This window comes from Fundulus heteroclitus, chromosome 8 (genome assembly GCF_011125445.2).
Source record: "Fundulus heteroclitus isolate FHET01 chromosome 8, MU-UCD_Fhet_4.1, whole genome shotgun sequence".
NCBI classification, from domain to species: domain Eukaryota; kingdom Metazoa; phylum Chordata; class Actinopteri; order Cyprinodontiformes; family Fundulidae; genus Fundulus; species Fundulus heteroclitus.
This window is the reverse complement of record NC_046368.1, coordinates 22,873,902-22,894,045: the sequence shown is the minus strand read 5'-3', so window position 1 is coordinate 22,894,045 and position 20,144 is coordinate 22,873,902. Positions and strand designations below refer to the sequence as shown.

General features: G+C 40.8%; 1 protein-coding gene across 10 annotated transcripts in view; it reads left to right on the top strand.

The window, feature by feature from the left end:
* The window catches only part of dab2ipb (DAB2 interacting protein b), a 238,381-nt gene extending 225,692 nt beyond the window's left edge, over positions 1 to 12,689 (top strand). For 8 of the 10 annotated variants that reach the window (XM_036140369.1, XM_036140371.1, XM_012866176.3 and 5 more), the window contains 3 exons: positions 8,871 to 9,073; positions 9,169 to 9,256; positions 10,827 to 10,994. In XM_036140369.1, the coding sequence (XP_035996262.1) occupies positions 8,871 to 9,073; positions 9,169 to 9,256; positions 10,827 to 10,994 (459 nt within the window). Of the gene's footprint in view, positions 1 to 8,870; positions 9,074 to 9,168; positions 9,257 to 10,826 lie in introns of all 10 variants that reach the window. The other 2 variants (XM_036140370.1, XM_012866171.3) reach the window with 1 other exon arrangement.
* The last annotated feature ends 7,455 nt before the right edge of the window (positions 12,690 to 20,144 follow it).

The following is a 20,144-nucleotide window of genomic DNA, read 5'->3' as shown; positions in this document are numbered from 1 at the left end:
CATACCCCCCCCAGCCTTGTTACCCCCCCCACTCAGCTCTCTTTCTTTTCTCTTCCTCACCTTCTTGCCCATATAGTGCCTTGAAAAAGTGTGCGTGCGCCCTGAACTTTTTTCCCCCCGCTTAGTCGAATTGTGGAGGGACAAGTAAACAGAAATGCCAAAGTCTGCTTTGTATTCAGCCCCCTTCACTTGGATAACTGTATATGAAGTCCAGCAAGAACGACTTTCTCTAGAAGCCCCCTATTTACAAAAAAATTCCACCTGTGATTCCACCATCTGATTTAATCTCTATATAAATGCAGTTGTTACACAAAAGTCTTTCAAAGTTCTGCCGCCGTTTGCCAAAAACCAACGCAGCAAGCATACGGAGAGCGTGCTCTGGTTGGACGATACCTAAATTTTCTCCTACATGCAACATGTTCTGTGTCGCTGTGCAGTAACACGTCCCATTGGTCTGAACTCCTATTGGGAGACATGGTGGTGACAGCAAAGCCCAAATGATTTATAATCTGACACGGGCTCTATGGAGTGTTTTCAATATTATTAGAGTGATGGCAAGAGAGCCTTCCGACTTCCGAAGGAAAAAGAATTTCAATAAAAGAAACCCCATTTTATTTCTATTTTTAGGTGTTAATATAAAGAAAAATATAAAACTTTTGCAAAAATGAAGATGGAGACATTTTCTTCAAAAAGCTGTTGATATTTGGGAAAACATATTTGGTAATATTTGGGAAAAAGTAAAAAGCACAAAGTACCCAACCTAAAGACAAGACAAATAGATGGGAAAATATGTTACTGTTATTTTTACATGTAGAGATTCAGAGAGACATCCAACAATACATGCCCCCACTCACACCTAAGGGCAAATTTAGAGTATCCAATTAATCTAACAGTCATGGTTTTGGAGAGTGGGAGGAAGCCGGAGTAACCAGAGAGAACCCACGGCTGCACAAGGATAACAATGCAAACTCCATGCAGAGAGTTATCATTATTATATCTACATTTAAAAATAGATGGATTTTTATCAGTTTTAGCCAAAGTAATCAAGAGCCATGGTGGAAGGTCCACAGAGCCACTTGTGGCTCCAGAGGTGCAGGTTGCAGACCGCTGACCCCTGAGCTAGCAGGACAATGAGCCTAAACATCCAGCCAGAGCTTTACATAACTGCATGCTCATTAGTTCAACAGGAACAGTCAAAGTCCAGACCTAAATCCAAAAGAAATTTCTTGCAAAGAAAATGTTTGGCAAAAAAGAATGGGCAAAAGTATTAGCCACTAGTCTTGCAAAATTGGTAAGAATTTCCAAAAAAGGACTTTCATCTACAATTTCTGCTTGAGCTAGTATCGACTCTGGGGCTGAGTAAAATATATGCCGTATTAATCCTCATTCTGTTTTCTTCTCACTCCACAATCATGTGCTACTTTGTGTTGCTTAGTCACATCAAATCCTTTTAAAAACCATTGAAATTGGGTAAAACATTAACGTCATTTTTGAACCCGTTAAAGAGATGTGAATACTTTTCCAAGGCATTGTATAAACCTTCTGAAAACGGCTATTCTTCTCCTGTTTTTCTGCTGTAACCTTCCTATTTTGGCCTTGACTTTGATCCAGAGATTTGGTTCAAGGGACGTTTTAATTCACTCCTGAAAGCAAACTAAATGCCTAAAAATAGATGACAAAAAACACCTATTAAAGGTTGTTCCATGTGACCGCAATAAGGTATTTCTGGAGTCGTGCCAGACTTAAAATGTTGTGTTCTTGTTCTTGTTGTTCTTTTTTTTTTTTTTTTTTGCTTTTTTACTTTGCTACTGACTCAGCCAGCAAAAACACAGAGTAACGCTTTTAGGCCGAACAGGAGAAACCATCTGCAGGTCTCCAGGCACCAGCGCTCAACACTCAGCAATATCACTGGTGCAGCCTCATTAATCTGTGGATTATTTTCCTGATAATAGATTAATCGTTTGACCTGTAGGCAGCTGCAAAGGATGCTTAAACAGATTAACGTGACTTTTTTTTTCATTCAGCCAACTGGAGCTTATTTAGATATACTCAAAGTATATTATTTACAAGGGAGTTAAATGGTAAACGCGCTCCTATAAGCTGAGTCAGGCAGTTTCCTACCTGGAAAAAAATATCCAAACTAAATTGGTCTCGTCAGATCAAATACAATTTTAAAATCTTTGGGAAATGGAGGCCTGATGCTGTATAAACGAGGCTACTTTCATTTTGAGCGCAGCCAGTCTTCATGTTAGAAAAAAAGTGAGACGCTATAAAAAAAACTTTACTGAAAAGCCCCCCCCCCCACACCCCCACCCTCGTTACCGTCACAAAATAAACTCTCAAACCAAACTTAAGATTCTACGTGTGAGTGTGTGAGTGTGTGTGTGTGTGTGTGTGTGCGTATCAACATCCACACGGATCGCTTGGAGCCTGTGTGTGCATGCGCGTGTGATCGAGACAAAAAGCTGCTTTTGAGCTGCTTCTTCTGCTTCCCAATATCTACAGCTGTTCATCGCCGCTCTGCTTCTATGCTGTGCTTAGTTCAACCATGCTCCCTCTCTCCATACCCCCCCCCCCCCACCCACCCACCACCACTCCACCCCGCTCCGCCTATCTATAATGAGAACAAACCTGTCATCCTAACATAGCTCATACTTTATGGAAGCCAGCAGCCCCTGGGAGAGAGAGCTACCAAAGAAGGAAATAACTTGAGTCTTAACAAAGAAACCTCAGCCACCCTGAAATAGCAGAAAGGACTAGAAGACAGCGCTGCCTCCACGGCTCAGAGGAGAGCTGCTGCTAATGATCTATACGGTGTTGCAGTAAATTCGTTTGTAATGTGCACCGCACGCCGTGAGAGCTGTGAAAAACTATAGGGCAGGTTTGCTCTGATATGGAAATATTCCACGCTTCTTGCAGTCCGTAATGTTCGCAAGAAACCAAAAGTGTAATAAAACCTTCAGGCGTTTTCAGTTTAAATATCGATGCCAGAATACTTGTTTGTTTTTTTGTTTCCCCCCCCAGGAGCTTATTTACAAGTGTCATTCCAAAAACTAAATCATTGGTCATGCATGAATGTGTTCCTATCAGGAACATAGGAGATGTGGGAGTTTTTCTTTTTTCTTTTTCTTGAATGTAGTTCATTCAACTTGGACCATCTCAGGAATACAAAAATAATTTGTGAACCACAAAACAAGTGAGTTTGATAGTACATGTCAGTGATGGAGAAGTACAGATCAGGAGATGGGATGGACTCTGTAGGCATCCAGTTCAGCAAGTGTGATATTTGTCATCATGAGGTTGTAAATAAGTTGGTTCCTTTACCTTCAACAACATGACTCAAGGTCAATCTTCTTGTTTTCTCCTCTGAACACCTCCTAAATCATTTCCCTCTGAAGCAAATGTTGAGAAAACATGCCAGGCCAGTAGGTGGAGAACAATGACTTTGTTAAAGCCCCAGTGTGTAAGATTGTCACACTGGGCACCATCTGGTGGCGCGCTAAATTAATTATAAACATCTTCGCCATAATAGCTACTATGGAATAGCTATTATAGTGTACGGTGTTACACTATAATAAGTGTAACACCGTAAACATGGCTACTGCAAATAGTTTTTTTCTAAAGTCGCTTGTAAATTCTGTCAGTCGCGGTTTATTTGGGCTCGTTTCAGAACGTGCAGTTGCTTTGGGCTCTAAAATAAGCGACCGGTCTTGCTGCTGTACTGCAGACAGAGAACGAGCCGGCCGATATCCCTCCGGGTACTGTACATACGTACCCTTCGTCTCTCAGGGAGAGAGAGAGAGCTGCTGCACCACACTGCCTTGTTTCTAACATAACGGCAAAAATAAACTTCACTGTCATAGTAAATTAACTTACCTGTCCAGCAGAAAGCCAGCCTGCCACCTGTGCATCATTTCTGAGTCCGCGGTCCCTCATGAATTGTCTCCACCTGGTAATAATAGCTGCGCCAAAAAAGACTCGCGTTTTTCCCCAGTTATTACTACATTTTCTTTTCTTGGTTACTTTCTCTTCCCCTTCGCTGGGCAAAGAGTATAGATGGTTCGCCATTTCAACAGAAAACGGCAAATAGTAGTGATCTACTGTCGCCTTTGCTTGTTTTATACTCGTCCTCCACTGACAGCATGTCTTCATATAGAAGACAGATGGGGAAACGAATAAGGCTGACCGTTTGTCTCCTTTCAGCGACAGAAATCAGAAACAGTGGCGAAACATGGCGCCTCCCAGTGGGTGCACTGACACCTATCTGTTTAAAAACGTAGTTTTTAAATACAAAGTTATGACAACGCTTTCATTTTTGATGTGATGTTATTAGACTTTGCCAGAATACGTATTTATAAAAGCAGTTTTTGCTAATTAAAGCCAAATTAGTTACACGTTGTCCCTTTATTTTTTTTTTCAACTCCCCAGTTAAAGATGTGTAAAATGCTTAAAATACAATCCTCTTCATTAGAGTTGCATAATTTCACACTGAATAAATCTAGCAGTTCTTTAACAGTGAGCTTTACAAATTTTTTACATCTCCTACCATCCCCCTTTCTGAGTTGGGTGGCAAACTAAAACTAGGCCCTCATCCAGCGTTGTTTCTCGCAGTTCTATTTTTTTTCTTCCATTTACCGTTTTTAATTATTGGCCCATATCAGTGAGTACCTGTTCGGTCTTACTTTCTCGGCATGTTCTGTTGTTTTTCCCCTTTTTGAAGAAAGGTTAATGGGCCTCGGTGTGAGGTCATATGATTACCACAGAGAAACAGGTAGTCAAGAAAACACATAAAACATTCAAAACAATCTGATGCAGACACATTTTACAGGAATGATTCAGGATGCCCCAAGTTGTGAAAGCACAGATTTTACTAAAAATGATTAATTTCTTACACTGGATAAATCTTTTACAGCTAAATGCGAGTATTTTTTTATTATTTCTTAATATGCTGCTGCAATTTTCATTTTGGGTCTAAATTTCAAGGGCACTGTAGATATTTTCCAAACAACTGTTGGTTTTACTTTGACATTGTTAGCTATTTCCTCTCAGTAATTAAAGGAGCTTTAAGTAATAATGACAGTAGTTATAATCTGAACCACTCTGTTTTGGGAACTCTGGGAACCTCATTCGATTGGCTCAGGAACCAGGAAGTAAACACGGGCCACACTGAACCCAAGTATTCTGGACCGTACCTCTAGGTTTGAAAGGAGTAAAACGTGAAGTCATCGTTAATGGAGAGGACCGGTTGTTTATAGGGAATGTTACTTCCATACTGGGTGAGAAATGGAAATGATTTAGGTTGATTTTACACTAAATATCTTACTTGTTGCTCCTTTAAGCTTCTCATCACCCCAACAGCTCTGAATGCTGTCAGGGCCTGCAAAATTACTGACAGTTAAGTAAATACTTTTCAAATCACTGGCATTAGCAACGCAAAATACGTCAGCAAATACAATTGCTGTGATGTCAGGATTACTGCAATGCCTCAAATTCTCAACAAAATGGTTTGACTTTGGAAGAGATGGTAAAAAAAACTGTTTTTAGCTCCAGAAAAATGTGTTCATATCCAAACCAGAGAGGCAAATGCAGCAGAAAATGTCTAATTTATTAATTATCCTCGTTAGGTTGCTCTTAATCGTTGAAGCTACATGCTACAGTTTTGTTGTTAGAAGCCACAATCAATCAAAACATCTGTAATTACAAAAACTGGAGAGTGTTGCCTACATGTACTTCATGGAAATTGAGTACTTGCAAAAATATTTATGCATCTTAAACATTTTCACATGTTGCCACGTTAAGTCCTAAGCTTAAAGCAGCATTAAGTTTTAAAACAATATTTCAGGCCTTGACACTGTTAGATATATAACCTGAGCATGGGATAAATATGGCACAGTTCTGAACCAATCAAGACATCCACCTACTCAGAGATACAGCCAAGAGGCCCGTAGTAACTCTGGAGGAGCTGCAGAGATCCACTGCTCAGGAAGGAGAATGGCATGACATAAACAACAGAGGTTAACTCCATCAGCCTTTTCTTTACTGAAGAGTGGTAAGAGGACAATCATTGCTGTGACTAACACGTCTGATTTTTCGTCCTCTTTTTCTCAGTCATGAACACTACTACTGCCGTTTCCTTTCCTTTCCTCTTTTTCTCTTATAAGAAGTGCATTAACACCCATAACGTGCTGTCCTGTCATTGGCTGACTGGCATGTCTGTCGGATCTGTCTGACAAGATTTAGTAACAAGTCGTGCAGTCTGCCATCTTCTGTCGCTCAGTGTGACGCGACTTACTGTCATTTCGAGTTCGCAGAATGTGACATGTTTAAGATCTAAACCCCAGAGAGTGTGCCAGGCTTCAGAGGCTGGAAACCAGCATGGCAATGCTACTGCACACACAGCCAGAGCTACACTGGACAAGTTTACATCATAGCAGATGCTTGTGTTTGGATGGCCCAGTCAAAGTCCATACTTAAATCCAATCAACACTAGAACAGAGCAGACACTTTATTGTTCCAATAGGGAACAAATCTGTGGCAAGACTTGGAGAAAGAAGCATGGGCGAAAAAGGTGGTCTTTTGGTTTTGTAATTCAGTATTTTTATCCAATAACACCTGCAGATATGGTCATGCGAGAGGCTTATAAGAAATGCACACACCCCTTTCTTTCAGAGATTTATCTGTTAAAAAAAATGCCGTTTTCCTTCTTTTTCACTATCATACACTACTTTGTGTTGGTTTATCGCATGAAGTTCACTGTAAAACACATACAAATGTGTGGGGAGACAATGTAAAAAAGTTCAATTATAAACATTTTGCGTGCCACCGGATGTCCAACTGAACAGAAAAAACAACTTGGAGGATTTCCAAAGGCGTTCCTTCAATGCTTCTACGACACAGTGACCCTGATTTAATCCTCAGACACATCTGAGCAAAAAACATAGAGGAACAATACCAAGTGCACATCAGCAAAGGACTCCACATCTGGACGTCTCTTTCCACGCGTTTCACTGCTTGGATGGCAGTATTTATGTAATACGTTGTGTCCGGATTATGAAGACGCATATCCTGCAGTCCAGACATTTCCATTAGAAAGAAAGCATTTCTAATTTTACAGCGTGGCTCCTCACTAACACAACAGGTTCGATTTGGCTGCATTTCTGAATTGCAAGTCCAGGGCTTTACAACCACACTGGCTTCCTTTTTGCTATTTTCTCCCACGGTGAGCGCCCGTTTTTTTACATAACCGCTTCCCATGAAAGGTGTCCATTGTTGGCCTGAACGGAAAGATAACTTTATCTGGAAGGCTGTCAGCTGGAACGCCGGAACAGCAGGTGCAGAGGGACATCTGTTCAAAGCTCCTTTGTTTTCCACCTGTTTTTTTTTTTTTTTTTGTTTTGTTCAGTCCTCCTATCAATATTCATACTTGTTAGTTTTACTCTCTATTCGGCTGAGCTTTATACCCAGGTCGCCGTATGATTTAAGCGAACAGGCCGCAGATAATCAAAACTTCCCCAATCTTCTTAGAGACTCATTTTGCATTGCCGGAGAGAATGCAGGTAAGAGTGGGGTTTGTTTCAGGGAGACAGAGGAGCACGACAAAAGCGGCAGATGTCACTCGTTCTCAGGGGAATCGGACACAAGAGCAGAGGGTTATCAGAGATGGAGAAAGGAACGGAGGGCCCGAGAAGAAGATGAATCCGTTTGAGGTCTCTGCTTCCTCGTAGAGAGTGGCTGAACGGGGGAAAACGTCTCTGTGGTTTGGCAGGCTGGGAAGAGAAACGGGGACGGTGACAAAGAAAGATAAGTGATCCCAGCAGAGTTTCTCACTGCGTGCAAAGGGAATCAGATAATCCAGGACGGTGGGAAAAGGTTGTCCAAAGCAACACTCCTATCAGTTAATGCTGAAGGTTGCGGCATTTTGTTTAAATAAGATACACCCTGATTCAATCGAGATAGGCAAGCGGGTTCGATCAAAGCGAAATAGGCTGGCGGTGAACGACAAGACGGGGTCCGCAGACGCCTCCTTTTATTCTGACACATGCCAGGTGTGAGGAGAGGAGAGGAACGCAGAAGTCTGCATTTTAAGATCCGAGGCACACAGGAGAGAGGCCAGAGATAAAGTCATGAAAGTTTCAAGCAGAGTTGGGTTATAAGACAATATCCCAAGATTTGGACCCCCTCACGCCCGGAGTTCAATCCTTTCTTTTGAAAAAAAATTAGTGGGCAAAGATTTTCGTCTCTAGAAATGCAACACTGGTAGAGACATGGATCTCAGGTGCAACAGAATGTGGTTCTACAAACTGCACCTGAAGGTATGCGGTTCTCTCAGAATAAAATGTTAAGTAATAAACAGTGAACACTTTTGGATGACACTCTAGCTTAGAGCTTACAATCTTCCCAGTACCCCTCACTGTCATATACAAATATTTTTTCCCCACACCCAAAAATCAATTGCTACCCTTCGTCCGCTCCCTGTGGCATGAGCAGAACTTCCTGATTCTCCCCAAGAGGGTCGGTGATGGGCAGCTGGAGATTCTTCTGCTTTAGTTTGCAGCTCATCTCTTCGTCCTCTGTCTGTTTTTTTTTCTGTCACTGGTATTTAAATGTCACACTACTCAATAGGTCCTTCTGATATAAGCCCAATTAGACGTTAACAGCGCAGCTAAAAAGCTAGAGTGACAGTGCTATGGCAATGTAAGATCACCCGATAAAGGCTGTCTCTACCTTCTTGGCAGAAGTTATCCTTATTTTCAGGATCCGGCACGTTTGCGCCTCTTTGTGTTCTCGTCGGTGATTAAAATGAAGAGGGTGGAAGGTGTCTGGTGGGTCTGATGATGATTTGAATCTCCCTGTGTCTCTGCGTTACTCAGTACCAGCAGGAGATCGCAGTGCTGCAGGAGAAGCTGCGCGCCTCTGTGCAGAAGCTGGAGGAGTACGAAGCCCGTCTCAAGGGTCAGGATGAGCAGGCCCAGAAGGTCCTGCTGGAGTACCAGGCCAGGCTGGAGGAGTCGGAGGAGCGTCTGCGCAGGCAGCAGGACGACAAGGACCTCCAGATGAAGAGCATCATCAGCCGGTAGGGAGAATAAGTCCGGCGTGGTGCTGTTATTTTACCTGCTCTGTAGCTCTTAGGCTCTTAACAAATGCCTCACCCACTGTTGTAACACCCAGACTGATGTCAGTGGAAGAGGAACTGAAGAAGGACCATTCTGACATGCAAGCGGTCGTGGACTCGAAACAGAAGATCATTGATGCACAGGTCAGTTTGGTTTGTGGAAATCTGCTGACTAATAAGGACAACTTTTTATAGTATGAGCTGCCACTAGTCTAGTCTTAGCTCATTGAATAAAAGGAGATGTTTAATTCATAAGTGTGTCTGATCTGGCAGGGAAAAGCGGCAACAGCTGAACAGGATGTCTCAAAAGGCAGCAGAGCAGATTTATTTTGGTGAAATCAGCCATAAAACTAAATTTCAGGGTTTGTTGTCTTTCTTGGTTCAGAGTCAAACCAGAAAACAACGGCCCACAACATGGCATTAATACAAATTCACACACGAAACAAAGGTTGTTATTCTCATTCATGCCTGATAATTCTTGGTTACGATACCTCAGGGGCAGATAACGTACCGCCATCCCAACAACTTTCCCTTTTCACCTGTTTAGGCTGTCACCAGGGATACAGTCATTTGAGCATCTGAAATTGCTGAATATGTAAATTTGATTAAAAAGTGATGATGTTACGTACAAAACACTAAACCAGATGTCAGTATACAAGACAGTAGCCGCCCAATGTAAATCCCAGATCTCCAGCTCAAATGTGAGTTTAAAAGGCTAAGATCCTGATTCTGTCCAAATACTGATGCTATGTTTATTATTCTATTGGCTCAGACAGCGTAAGAAAAAAGAAAAGGCAGCTAATTATTGTGGATCAAATCCTTTGCAGGTAGTTAGGAGACTGGTTATTATGTGCTGTGCTGATTAAAACAAAGACAAATAAATAGTAAATCAAAAGATTGACCTCATCTGATAAAACCTTATGCTCACAAACATCCCCTGTGGCCGCTCCGATGGTCTGACTGCTGACCCCCTGCCAGAGCTATCTATCCTGGGCTTGGCTTGAACTGTGTTGCCTTTACATCACCCAACTGTGCTGTCTCCTCCTGTCGAGGGAAAGATTCCAGTTGTTTCATTGTTTTAGTGCAAAAAAGACATTAATTTAAAATGTCTGTTTTTGATGGGTAAGAAGGTTTCCTTCTTCTACATATCTCCCCTACTACGCCTACATAAAGGTCTTTAAGGAAAGTCAGAGTGCTCACTCCAAACTTTAATGTGTTACCCAAAGATGGCAGAACAACCATTTGACATACTCCATTCAGAAAGGGTTTAAGATCCAGAAAACAACGAGCTTTCTGTTTCTAACTACAGGCAGTGACAGTGCGCATATCCAGAACAAGCTGACAATTTCCATCGGGTACAGACAAAAAAAGTGCCCTTTGAAAAGACCATAGAAAGGCAGATGATGTTTTTTTTAATCATTGGCAGAAATCCTGGCTTTAAAGTATGACATTTCCCTTTAATGTAAATGGTCCATGTAGCATTCTGCATTGCCATTTGTCATCTACAAGATTTTTTTATCACAGTCCAATCATCACAAATTGATAAAATCTGTTGGAGTAAAGCTCAAAGGTATAGTGTTTGAAAAGTTCGGCAAAGGAATAAAACAAACTCGGATCAGAGAAGAACGGATCAAGGTGGCCTGTCTGGAACTTTTTTTCCTCAAAGCAATTTTACTATATATATATATTTTTTTCTGGTTGGATTTGTTTGCAGGAGAAGCGCATAGCGTCGCTGGATGCCGCCAACGCTCGTCTCATGAGCGCGCTCAGCCAGCTGAAGGAGCGCTACAGCATGCAGACCCGCAACGGCATCTCCCCCACCAACCCCACCAAGCTGCAGATCACCGAGAACGGAGAGTTTCGCAACAGCAGCAACTGCTAAAGGCTGCTCCCATTGTCTTTGAGGCTCCTGAGAGTGTACAGTGTATTCCTCCTCTTGGGTCGATGCGTGCCTGTCGGACGGACCGTGAGACTGTGCGTGGGTGTGTTTTGAAAGCAGTCGGTGTACTTCCGGAAGACATTTCGACTTTTTTTTTTTTTTTTCTGGAGACGACGTTGGCGTGAGGGCATTTCTGCGATGGGGCCCACCCAGAAGGAGCTGCAGCTTGGAGCAGATGGCCATCGCTGGGAGGGCGATGCAAAGAGGAGGCGGGGGCAGAGCTTGTATATAAAAAACTCCGAGCTGTGGATGAATTAAGCCGCTGGAAATACTCCGGCCCCCATCCACACTTGGGACAAACCACTATAAAAAAACCACAAACATCGGCGATCCGCTCCTCCTTTCCCTCCTGCCAGCACGTTGAGGATTTTCACTTAAGTTTTATCTCTAGAGGTTTACTTTCCAAGGCTTTATCTCCAGGTATATGTTTTTAAAGAACCAAATATGAGCTATAAATAGATATTTTTAAATCCAAAACAATCTTCTTTACTTCCCTTCTAACTTAGAGGTGTGTTCCTGAGCGTCCCGTTTACCCTTCCTCCCCCCCACCCCTCTTTCCCTCTCACCCCCCACCCCCCTTAAGCAGTGCACTTTGTGAAAAGCTATTGGTACACGAAACGCCTTAACTAGGGAACGCACCTCAACTTCACCCCCGCAGCTAACCCTCGTTTCTGCAACAACAACAAACAAAAAAACACATAAAGGCACAACTTATACTGTGGATTTGTAAAAAAAAAAAAATACAACATAAAATGCGATGAAATGTATTATAAACACTTAAGTAAATGAATTCTATGTGATACTATATTAATGAAATTTAATATAGATGTATGCATTTTGTCTTCTAGAGTATACACACACATATACCTATATTTGATAAAAGTCAAATATGAAAGCAGCCCTTTATTTAAGAGATCTAGTGTTATTTTTCTTCTCTAAGTGAGAGACCATAGTGTGTAGCTTGCTTAGGTGCCCTGGAGAGGACCACCCAGAGCAGTGATCAGCACCTCCGTCATCCCTCAAAGAGCCTTTATTGTTCTTTCTGTAATGTATGCACAATATTTAGGGAAATGCCTGTACTTGTGTTTTGTGTTTTTGGAAGGTGCCAGGCATTGGCCAGAATGATAGTAAATAAAACTAGCAGGGTTCCACAGTCTATTCACACACAACTATACAACAAAAATCTATTGTGCTATCCGATTCTCTTTAAAACATAAAATTGGGCAACTAATACACCATGTTAAGTATAAGAGGTATATTTTGTTTATATGACACCCCTGAATTGGGCCGCCTTGTCCTCGCTATGGCAGAGCCTGCAGTCGGCTGCTAAGCAGACCTGTTTAGCTGTCTGCAAAATTTTTTTTTTTTTTTTTTTTTTTTTTTTTAAAGGAGAGGGCAGCAGCCTTCTTTCAGCCTGCTGACCTGCAGCGTACATCAACAAGTTTGGAGATGGGCAGCCCTGCACTACTATTACCTCCATGTAACTAAAAAAAAAGCTCCACTTTACGCCGGCTCTATTCTGCTCTCATTAATAGGACTTAGGTAAAGGCTATACGCTGTTTTGAAACCTCAACTTTTTTTATTTTTTTAACTTGGTATTAAGCAGGGTATGTAATTCTCACAGTATGATAACATTGATAAAAAAAAAAAAAAAACTAAACCTTTTGTACCCTCACACCAGTCACCGCCCCATGGCTGCACCGTGTACCCAGAACTGCCTCATGCCCAGAACATGCACAGTTGTTGTTCTTTTCCTGGTGCTCATCACTGCTCTATAAATAACAGATCATTAGTTATTGTGGGATGTTGGTCGATTCTTTCTAGTTGCCCAGGAGCTATTGAGCGTTGTGTCTTGATGCGCTCACTCATACTATACACTGGACTGGCGAGTCGTTGGGCGTCCATTCATTTAATTTTCACCCTAACCGCTTTATTTTTCTGCCAAAACGAAGTCTGCTCCATCCAAACTGTGACTCCATCGACTCTCTTTGCCATTAGCTTTCTCCGTTGTCTGTCTTTTTCTTACCCTAACCCCCGACCTCGTCCTTTTTTTGCTTCTGAATGTATAGACGCCCTCTAAGGTCTCCTTTCGTTGATCGCTGCCATCTCCGCATCTCCTTTTTGGATATTTTTGTTTTCCAATTTTCTTACCTGTAAAAGGCCGAATACATGAGGTGTGAGGCTCTGCGTGCTTCATCCTTGCTTGACAGCAGTGAGGGCAGTGAGGAATGCTGCTCGAAAACATAACAAATATATATATACATATATATATATATATATATATATATATATATATATATATATATATATATAATGGAGTGCGTCATGAGATGGGACGACATTGGATTGTGTAAATAAAATACCCTCACTATTTTTACCTGATGTTAACAGAGCTTTTTGTAAATGTTTTCCGTGCTCAGACTCTGCTGTACCATTATTGATATTGTAAATACAAAGTAGCCCAGTCAGTCATCTGTCCTCATTGGGTAAAAAACTATACAAAATCAATTAACCTGTCAGTGTTCTCTCTGTTGAAAAGCTTTTGTGTTTGTATTTACAGTGTATTATCTCTGGGCAACAGACAACAAGATAACTGATTACGTAGGAGTTTGACTCTCGAGATGTATGCCTTGCTGGTTACAAGCCAACTTGAGTCCGATGAGCTGCGCAAGCACAATCCAGTTGATCTCATCAGTCTCACTCAATGCACTTTTACATTTCGCTTTCGGTTTCCATTCCACTTTTTAAACCACTGAACCCGTTTTAGGCATCTCGAGGTTCATAAGTAACTAAAGGGAGTTATCCTATAACTCATATACACAAAGCAGATAAACAGTCTCTTTTATATAATGTAAACACTGAAGTGGCTTAGACAAATTCAGGGCATTTCATGTGTATCTGCATAGTATACAGCTCTAAAGCTGTTCTAATTATGTCTACACAGATTAAAGCAAGACTATGATTCCTTTGACAAATAAATGTTGGCAAGTTCTTTATTTGACTAATTAATTAGTCATAGTTATATGTACTGACCAAATTATCTCAACAAATCGCGGGTTTACAGTCGAATTTTACTTTCCTATGTTTTGAACTTGTCATAAAACCATTAATATGATGGGGAACAGTTTACTTTTTTTATTATATTACACAGAAATGCTAAACTACTGTGCAGCTAAATTATAAACTTTATTTTTAATTCATGATAAGCACGGTACATTCAGGTGATAATAATGTTTACTAAACAAACAGCTGTTACTTACTTTTCACTTTTTAGCATAAATCATAAAATAGCTTTATTTAGCGTTTTCTAGCTAGCCAACTTCTTTCAAAAGAGTTACTGAATTTGTTGAAGCTTTTTTTTTTACAACCTAAACTGATCATTGTCATATGCTAAAATTATAATACTTACACATAGCTTATTAATAAACTATGCATACACATAGCTTATTGTCTTCTGTACAGTGTTTGACTAATAGCAAAACGACAAGATGTTTTGCAATTTATGAAAGTGGGTAAATTCTGGGAAAAAAGTTTAACCGTTAACGTTAGAGTTTTGACACTGCTAATTCACTGTTTAACTAGATGCTAAACTAGTAGGTGTGTTGAAAATTGTAAAATTTTCCAAATAAGCTGTATGACCTACACTTAATAGTGAAGTTAAGGGTGTTAATACACTTAATAGTAAATTAGCATTTTGATAAAATGCTAATTCACATTAGCTTTAGCATTTTGTTAAAATGCTAATCCACGGTTTAACTAGATGCTAAACTAGTTCATGGTTTGGTGTTTGTGAAAGTGGGAAGATGAGCTCAAATATTCTTAAATAAGCTCAGAATTTGAGTCTTCTGCAAAGCCTTTTAGCTCAATAGTAATTTTCTGTATGAATTTGTTATTCATATCAATTAGCCTTATACATCATACATGTTTTAATTTTTCTTTCATTAATTGACTTTATTTAGTTACATTTTGTTAAATAAGCATTTCTGCTTAGCTAACTTTTTTCTTTTTTTCCCCCTGACTCTAAGCTAACTCTTTTCTAATTAGCATGTAGCTAAATAGTTGAGAGCCTTATGTAAAATGATCCAACCATTCAATGGAAGCTTTATTGTTTCATTCACTACCTAAATACTAAACAAGGAGAAACTGTTTTCATTTAACTTGGACTTTATTTGGACAAAATCATAGTCTTGCTTTAAACATTCAAAGAAAAAAAAAATTATCCATTCAAAGTTATATTTTTTAACCAGTATGTTTACTCACTTTAAATAGGCACCAATGACACGCTTTTGGTTTTCGCTTCACGAATCAGAAAAGCAAAAGCTCATTCTTGACATAGTTCAACCAATCAAACAAAGGATTAAATAAATATAAAACTATAAGTAAAGGATGTATGTTTTCTATTATATTGTAGAAAGTACTTTTGTAAGTATGTTGAAAGTATAAAGTATTTGCTGGATTCTGCTTCCTTTGATGACAGTGACAAAACAATAATGTACAGAAGAATTTGTGTTGACAAAAATGTGGCTGTGCAATTTATGTACATTTGCAACTAGACCTATTAAAGTTTTATTTAGCTATTTTAAACCCTCTTCCCCGTGCATCTCTGCTCCACAGCCTCGGTGATGTAATTCTCTGTGATGTTTTACACTGGGAAAGCGAAATGAAGCCAGATTTGACAGCGTGCATGATGAATCACATGTTCATTAAATACTCAAGGAGACCTAGATTGATTATAGGCGTCTAGAGAGAACATATGCTCAGAGTGGGGATCCAAAGGCAGAGCGAAGGGTGTGATGGAGACATGAATGAATGGTTTCGAGCCGTGCCTACTTTTCACAGCAAGCATGACCTACATACGGCCTGATTGTTATTCCCCACAGTCGGGAGGAAAAAAAGCCAGACATGTGAAAGAAAAAAAGGGGCGGTCCTTGAAAACCTTCAAAAATCTTCAATAAGAGACACAAATCATGATCATGCTTTTCTGCCGTGGGAAGGCGGCGGACAAGCTGTATAATGTTTTATTCCTGTAACTGGTGCATATCTCTTAATAGTCTGTATTTTAAAGCGAAGTACCCCGTGCTGGTAATTACTCCCCGGGAGGCAAACTTATTTTCTTTAGCCAAATGGAACAGGCTTTCTGCAGCACAGACACGTTTAGGCTGTCAGGCAGAGTAACATTATCATCGCGCTTATGTTTCATGATTCAAAAGTACCAAACATGGAGGTGTTTTATTTTCCTTAGATGCTCCTACTTCCTTTTTCCTCCCCCCCGATCCCACAATATGGTTAAAAGAGGAAATAAAACGATGGTATAAGCTGGCGCAATTTCTAAAGGATAAAAAAGGTAGAAGATAACTCTGATTTGACTGTCACACATTTGTTGGACCACTGAGCGACGACAACAAACGCACTGTGATGAATACAGACACCGGAGCTACGGCGTCAGCTGGGACCGCCAGCCTCCACAACAGCAGGTCGAGGAAACACGGGCAGATGGTTGTGCCGTGAAACATATCGGAGGTCTTAAAACACATAAAAACGAGAGCTTTCCAATTCATCCATCAGCCTCGTTGAAGGACGGAGGCATAAATGGCACCGCAGAGCCAGCAGAGGTGCCAGGAAAAGCGACGGTAAAAATGTAGAATTCAGAGTGCGTTGCAAAAAGGTTTCTTACCTTTTTACTTTTGTACCACAATAAAGTTCAGCGTATTTTATTAGGATTTTACGTGCTAGACAAATAGAAACCCCGGGAAGTATGCCGTGCGTTTTTATGTTGTCATCCTTAGAAAACTATTTGTGGAACCACCTTTCAGTGCAATTACAGCTGCAGGTCATTTTGGTATGCCTCAACCAGCTTTGAGCCTCTAAAGGGACCTCTTTATTTCATTTTCTATCCATCCATTTTCTAACACGTCTATCCCTTGTGGGGTCGTGAGGGGTGCTGGTGTAAATCTCCAGCTGTCAATGGGCGAGAGGCAGGGTACACCCTGGACAGGTCGCCAGTCTATCGCAGGGACTCTCGCCCATTCTTCTTTGCAAAATAACTCAAGCATAGTCAGACAGGGATTTAACATCCATTTTAAAGTCTTATCAGAGTCATTTCCGATCTGGGCTTAGATTAAAGCAGGAATGCTTTGATCTAAACCTCTCCATTCTAGCTCTGGCACCGGAAAAGCAAAAATGAAAATAAGTTACATTTTCTCTAAATGAGTGCATTTGCCCTTGGTTTGAGCAGGTAAATAAGTTGTTCTGCCTACGGAATGAGATTTTTTGCACTTAAAATAGGAACAACTAATTTCCATGATCTTATTTCAAGTGCAGTATATTTAATTATCATATTTTAAGGATCAATATACTTATTCCATTGGCAGAAAATCTTATTCACCTGCTCAAATCAAGGACAGATACACTCATTTAGAGAAAATGTTACTTATTTTTAGTTCTGTTCTTGCAGTGGGCTGTATGTCGAGGGTTGGTTTTCCTGCTGGAGCATGAACCTTCTCCCCATTTTAAAAAGGTGTTTGCAGCCTCTAACAGGTTGTCATCCAGTGTTGCCCTGTGTCTAGCTCCATTCATCTACCCATCAACTTCCCTGTCCCTGCTGAAGAAGAAAATAAATTCCCTGCATCATGATGCTGCCACCACCATGCTTCACAGGGGGGTTGGGTGTGTTCAGGGTGATTTGCGTGTTAGTTTTCCACCAGGCCAGAGGGTCCAGTGACGGTCTCTCTGGACAGGGGCATCTTAGGCAATGTGTTTGGTGCGTTCCCTACGTGGCACAGGGACACAACTGATGGCTGCCCAATCAACAGATTATCCCACCTGAGCTTTGGATCTCTGCAGCTCCTCCGTAGTGACCACAGACCTCTTAATGTCCATCTCTGCTTGTTTTCAGCATTATAATTTGAGTTTCTTCTAACATGGATTATTTTATGAATTTACGGGACACTTTGTGAAGTACTTAGTTACGTTTGGATGTATGAAAAAGTACTTTAATCGATAAAAAAGTTACTTTCTTCCTCTTGGCCTTTCAGTTTAGGTGGAGGGAGATGCTTTGGTTGGTTTCTAGCCTAGTTATAGTATTTCTATTTTTGGAGAGAGATGATAAAGGGATGGGATATAGTTTCATGACCTACCTCTGCTTAAAACTTATCCAAACCTTCAGGAAACAGCTGGATTTATACCGATCAAATCACCCATTCTCTCTATTTAAATAGATTTCCAAAGGCAATTGTTTGCACTGGGTTTTATTTAGAGGAATCAGAGTGAAATAAGCATTTTTTTTTTTTTTACAATTTTCTACTGTAGAAACTGCTGACCATCTTACATGCTTGGCCTCATTCTGGTTGGCCAATGACCTAAAACTTAACGAAAAATAATGCGGCTTCTTGGGCGTAAAATAAATTTAAAAAAAATGAGGGAAAGTTAGAGGAGTACTTTTCGATGCACTGCTATTACCAACCTTCGGTCCCTTGGAAATATCTGACAGGAAACAACAGAGGCCACAAACTTTAGCTTAAACAGCATGTTTTATTTATGTTTTCTAGTGTTATGAGTACATCTCGTTCCCGTCTGCCACTGTAGACAGCCTCATTACAACCACACAGCAATACATATGCAAGCCCTAGATGATTATTTTTAACAAAAAAAAAAAAAAAAAAAAGACAACCTTTTAGGTTAATCCACTTTTGTGTTTTTTTCACAGCTGCCCACACTGCAGATAGTTCATTATTGGTTTGCGCGTGATAAATCCATTCTTAATACTGGTGCAAAAGGGAAGGAAAAAAAAAACATTTTATTGTCATCTTAACGTTTGGATACAACAGAGACTTTAAAACTTGGCATCCATCATGCTTCTCTGTGTAACGACACGTTGCAGATTAATATACAAACAAAAGCTTTTCAAGTCTCCTTTCAAGAATCAATAAAAGGTGAATTTGTTTTTTGTTTTTTTGTCTGTTTTTAAAGCCATGCAGTGACATTTTATTCTGCAATATTAAAAGCCCGTGGCAGGAACGTCGCTGAGAAGTGACTGACTGGGAGGTCTCAGGCTGCCAACAGGAATAGCTGCTGAACTGAAAGAGGATCAGTGAACGCTTATTCACTTAACTCGTCACCAAAGGGTTCTTGGAGGACTAACAGCTGAGCCACTTCCTGTCAGTAGTCCCCCCCCCCCACTCCCACTCCCACTACTGAGCTCATAACCAATACAGTACTGAGCAGAAACACGCACGCACATACACAACATGCGCTCTCAAACGCTCAGTGTTTCATCTACGTCTGTGCAAATAGAAGAGTTTAAATAGCTGCTGTGCAAAATCATAAATACAGGTGCATCTCAATAAACTAAAATATCAATGTCACTTTATTTTAAGGAATTCAATTCAAAAGGTGAAACATCTAGATTCGTTACACAGAAAAGGATTTAGTTCAACTGTTTATTTCGGTCCTAATTGGCTATAACCATCAAATTTAGCAAAAGTAAATGTTTGAAACCTATCACACTATGTGTAATAAACCTATGATATGAGTTTGACTTTTTTTTTTTCATTGAATTACTGAAATAAATCTCCATAAATCCTCTTCCGCTTATCTGACTCACCACGGAGGCGTCCAGGAGGCATCTTAACCAGATGCCCGAGCCACCTCAACTGGCTTCTCTCTATGTGGAGGAGCAGCGGCTCTACTCTGAGTCCTCCCCGGATGACTGAGCTCCTCCCCCTATCTCTAAGGGAGAGCCCAGACACACTATGGAGAAAACTCATTTCGGCCGCTTGTATCCGGGATCTCGTTCTTTCGGTCACGACCCAAAGCTCGTGACCATAGATGAGGGTAGGAACGTAGATCGACCGGTAAATCGAGAGCTTGGCCTTTTGGACTCAGCTCTCTCTTCACCACAACGGATCGGTACAGCACCCGCTTCACAGCAGACGCTGCACCAATCCGCCTGTCGATCTCCCGCTCCATCTTCCCCTCATTCGTGAACAAGACCCCAAGATACTTGAACTCCTCCACTAGGGGCAGCACATCCTCCCCAACCCGGAGAAGGCACTCTACCCTTTTCAGGCTCAAAACCATAGTCTCAGATTTGGA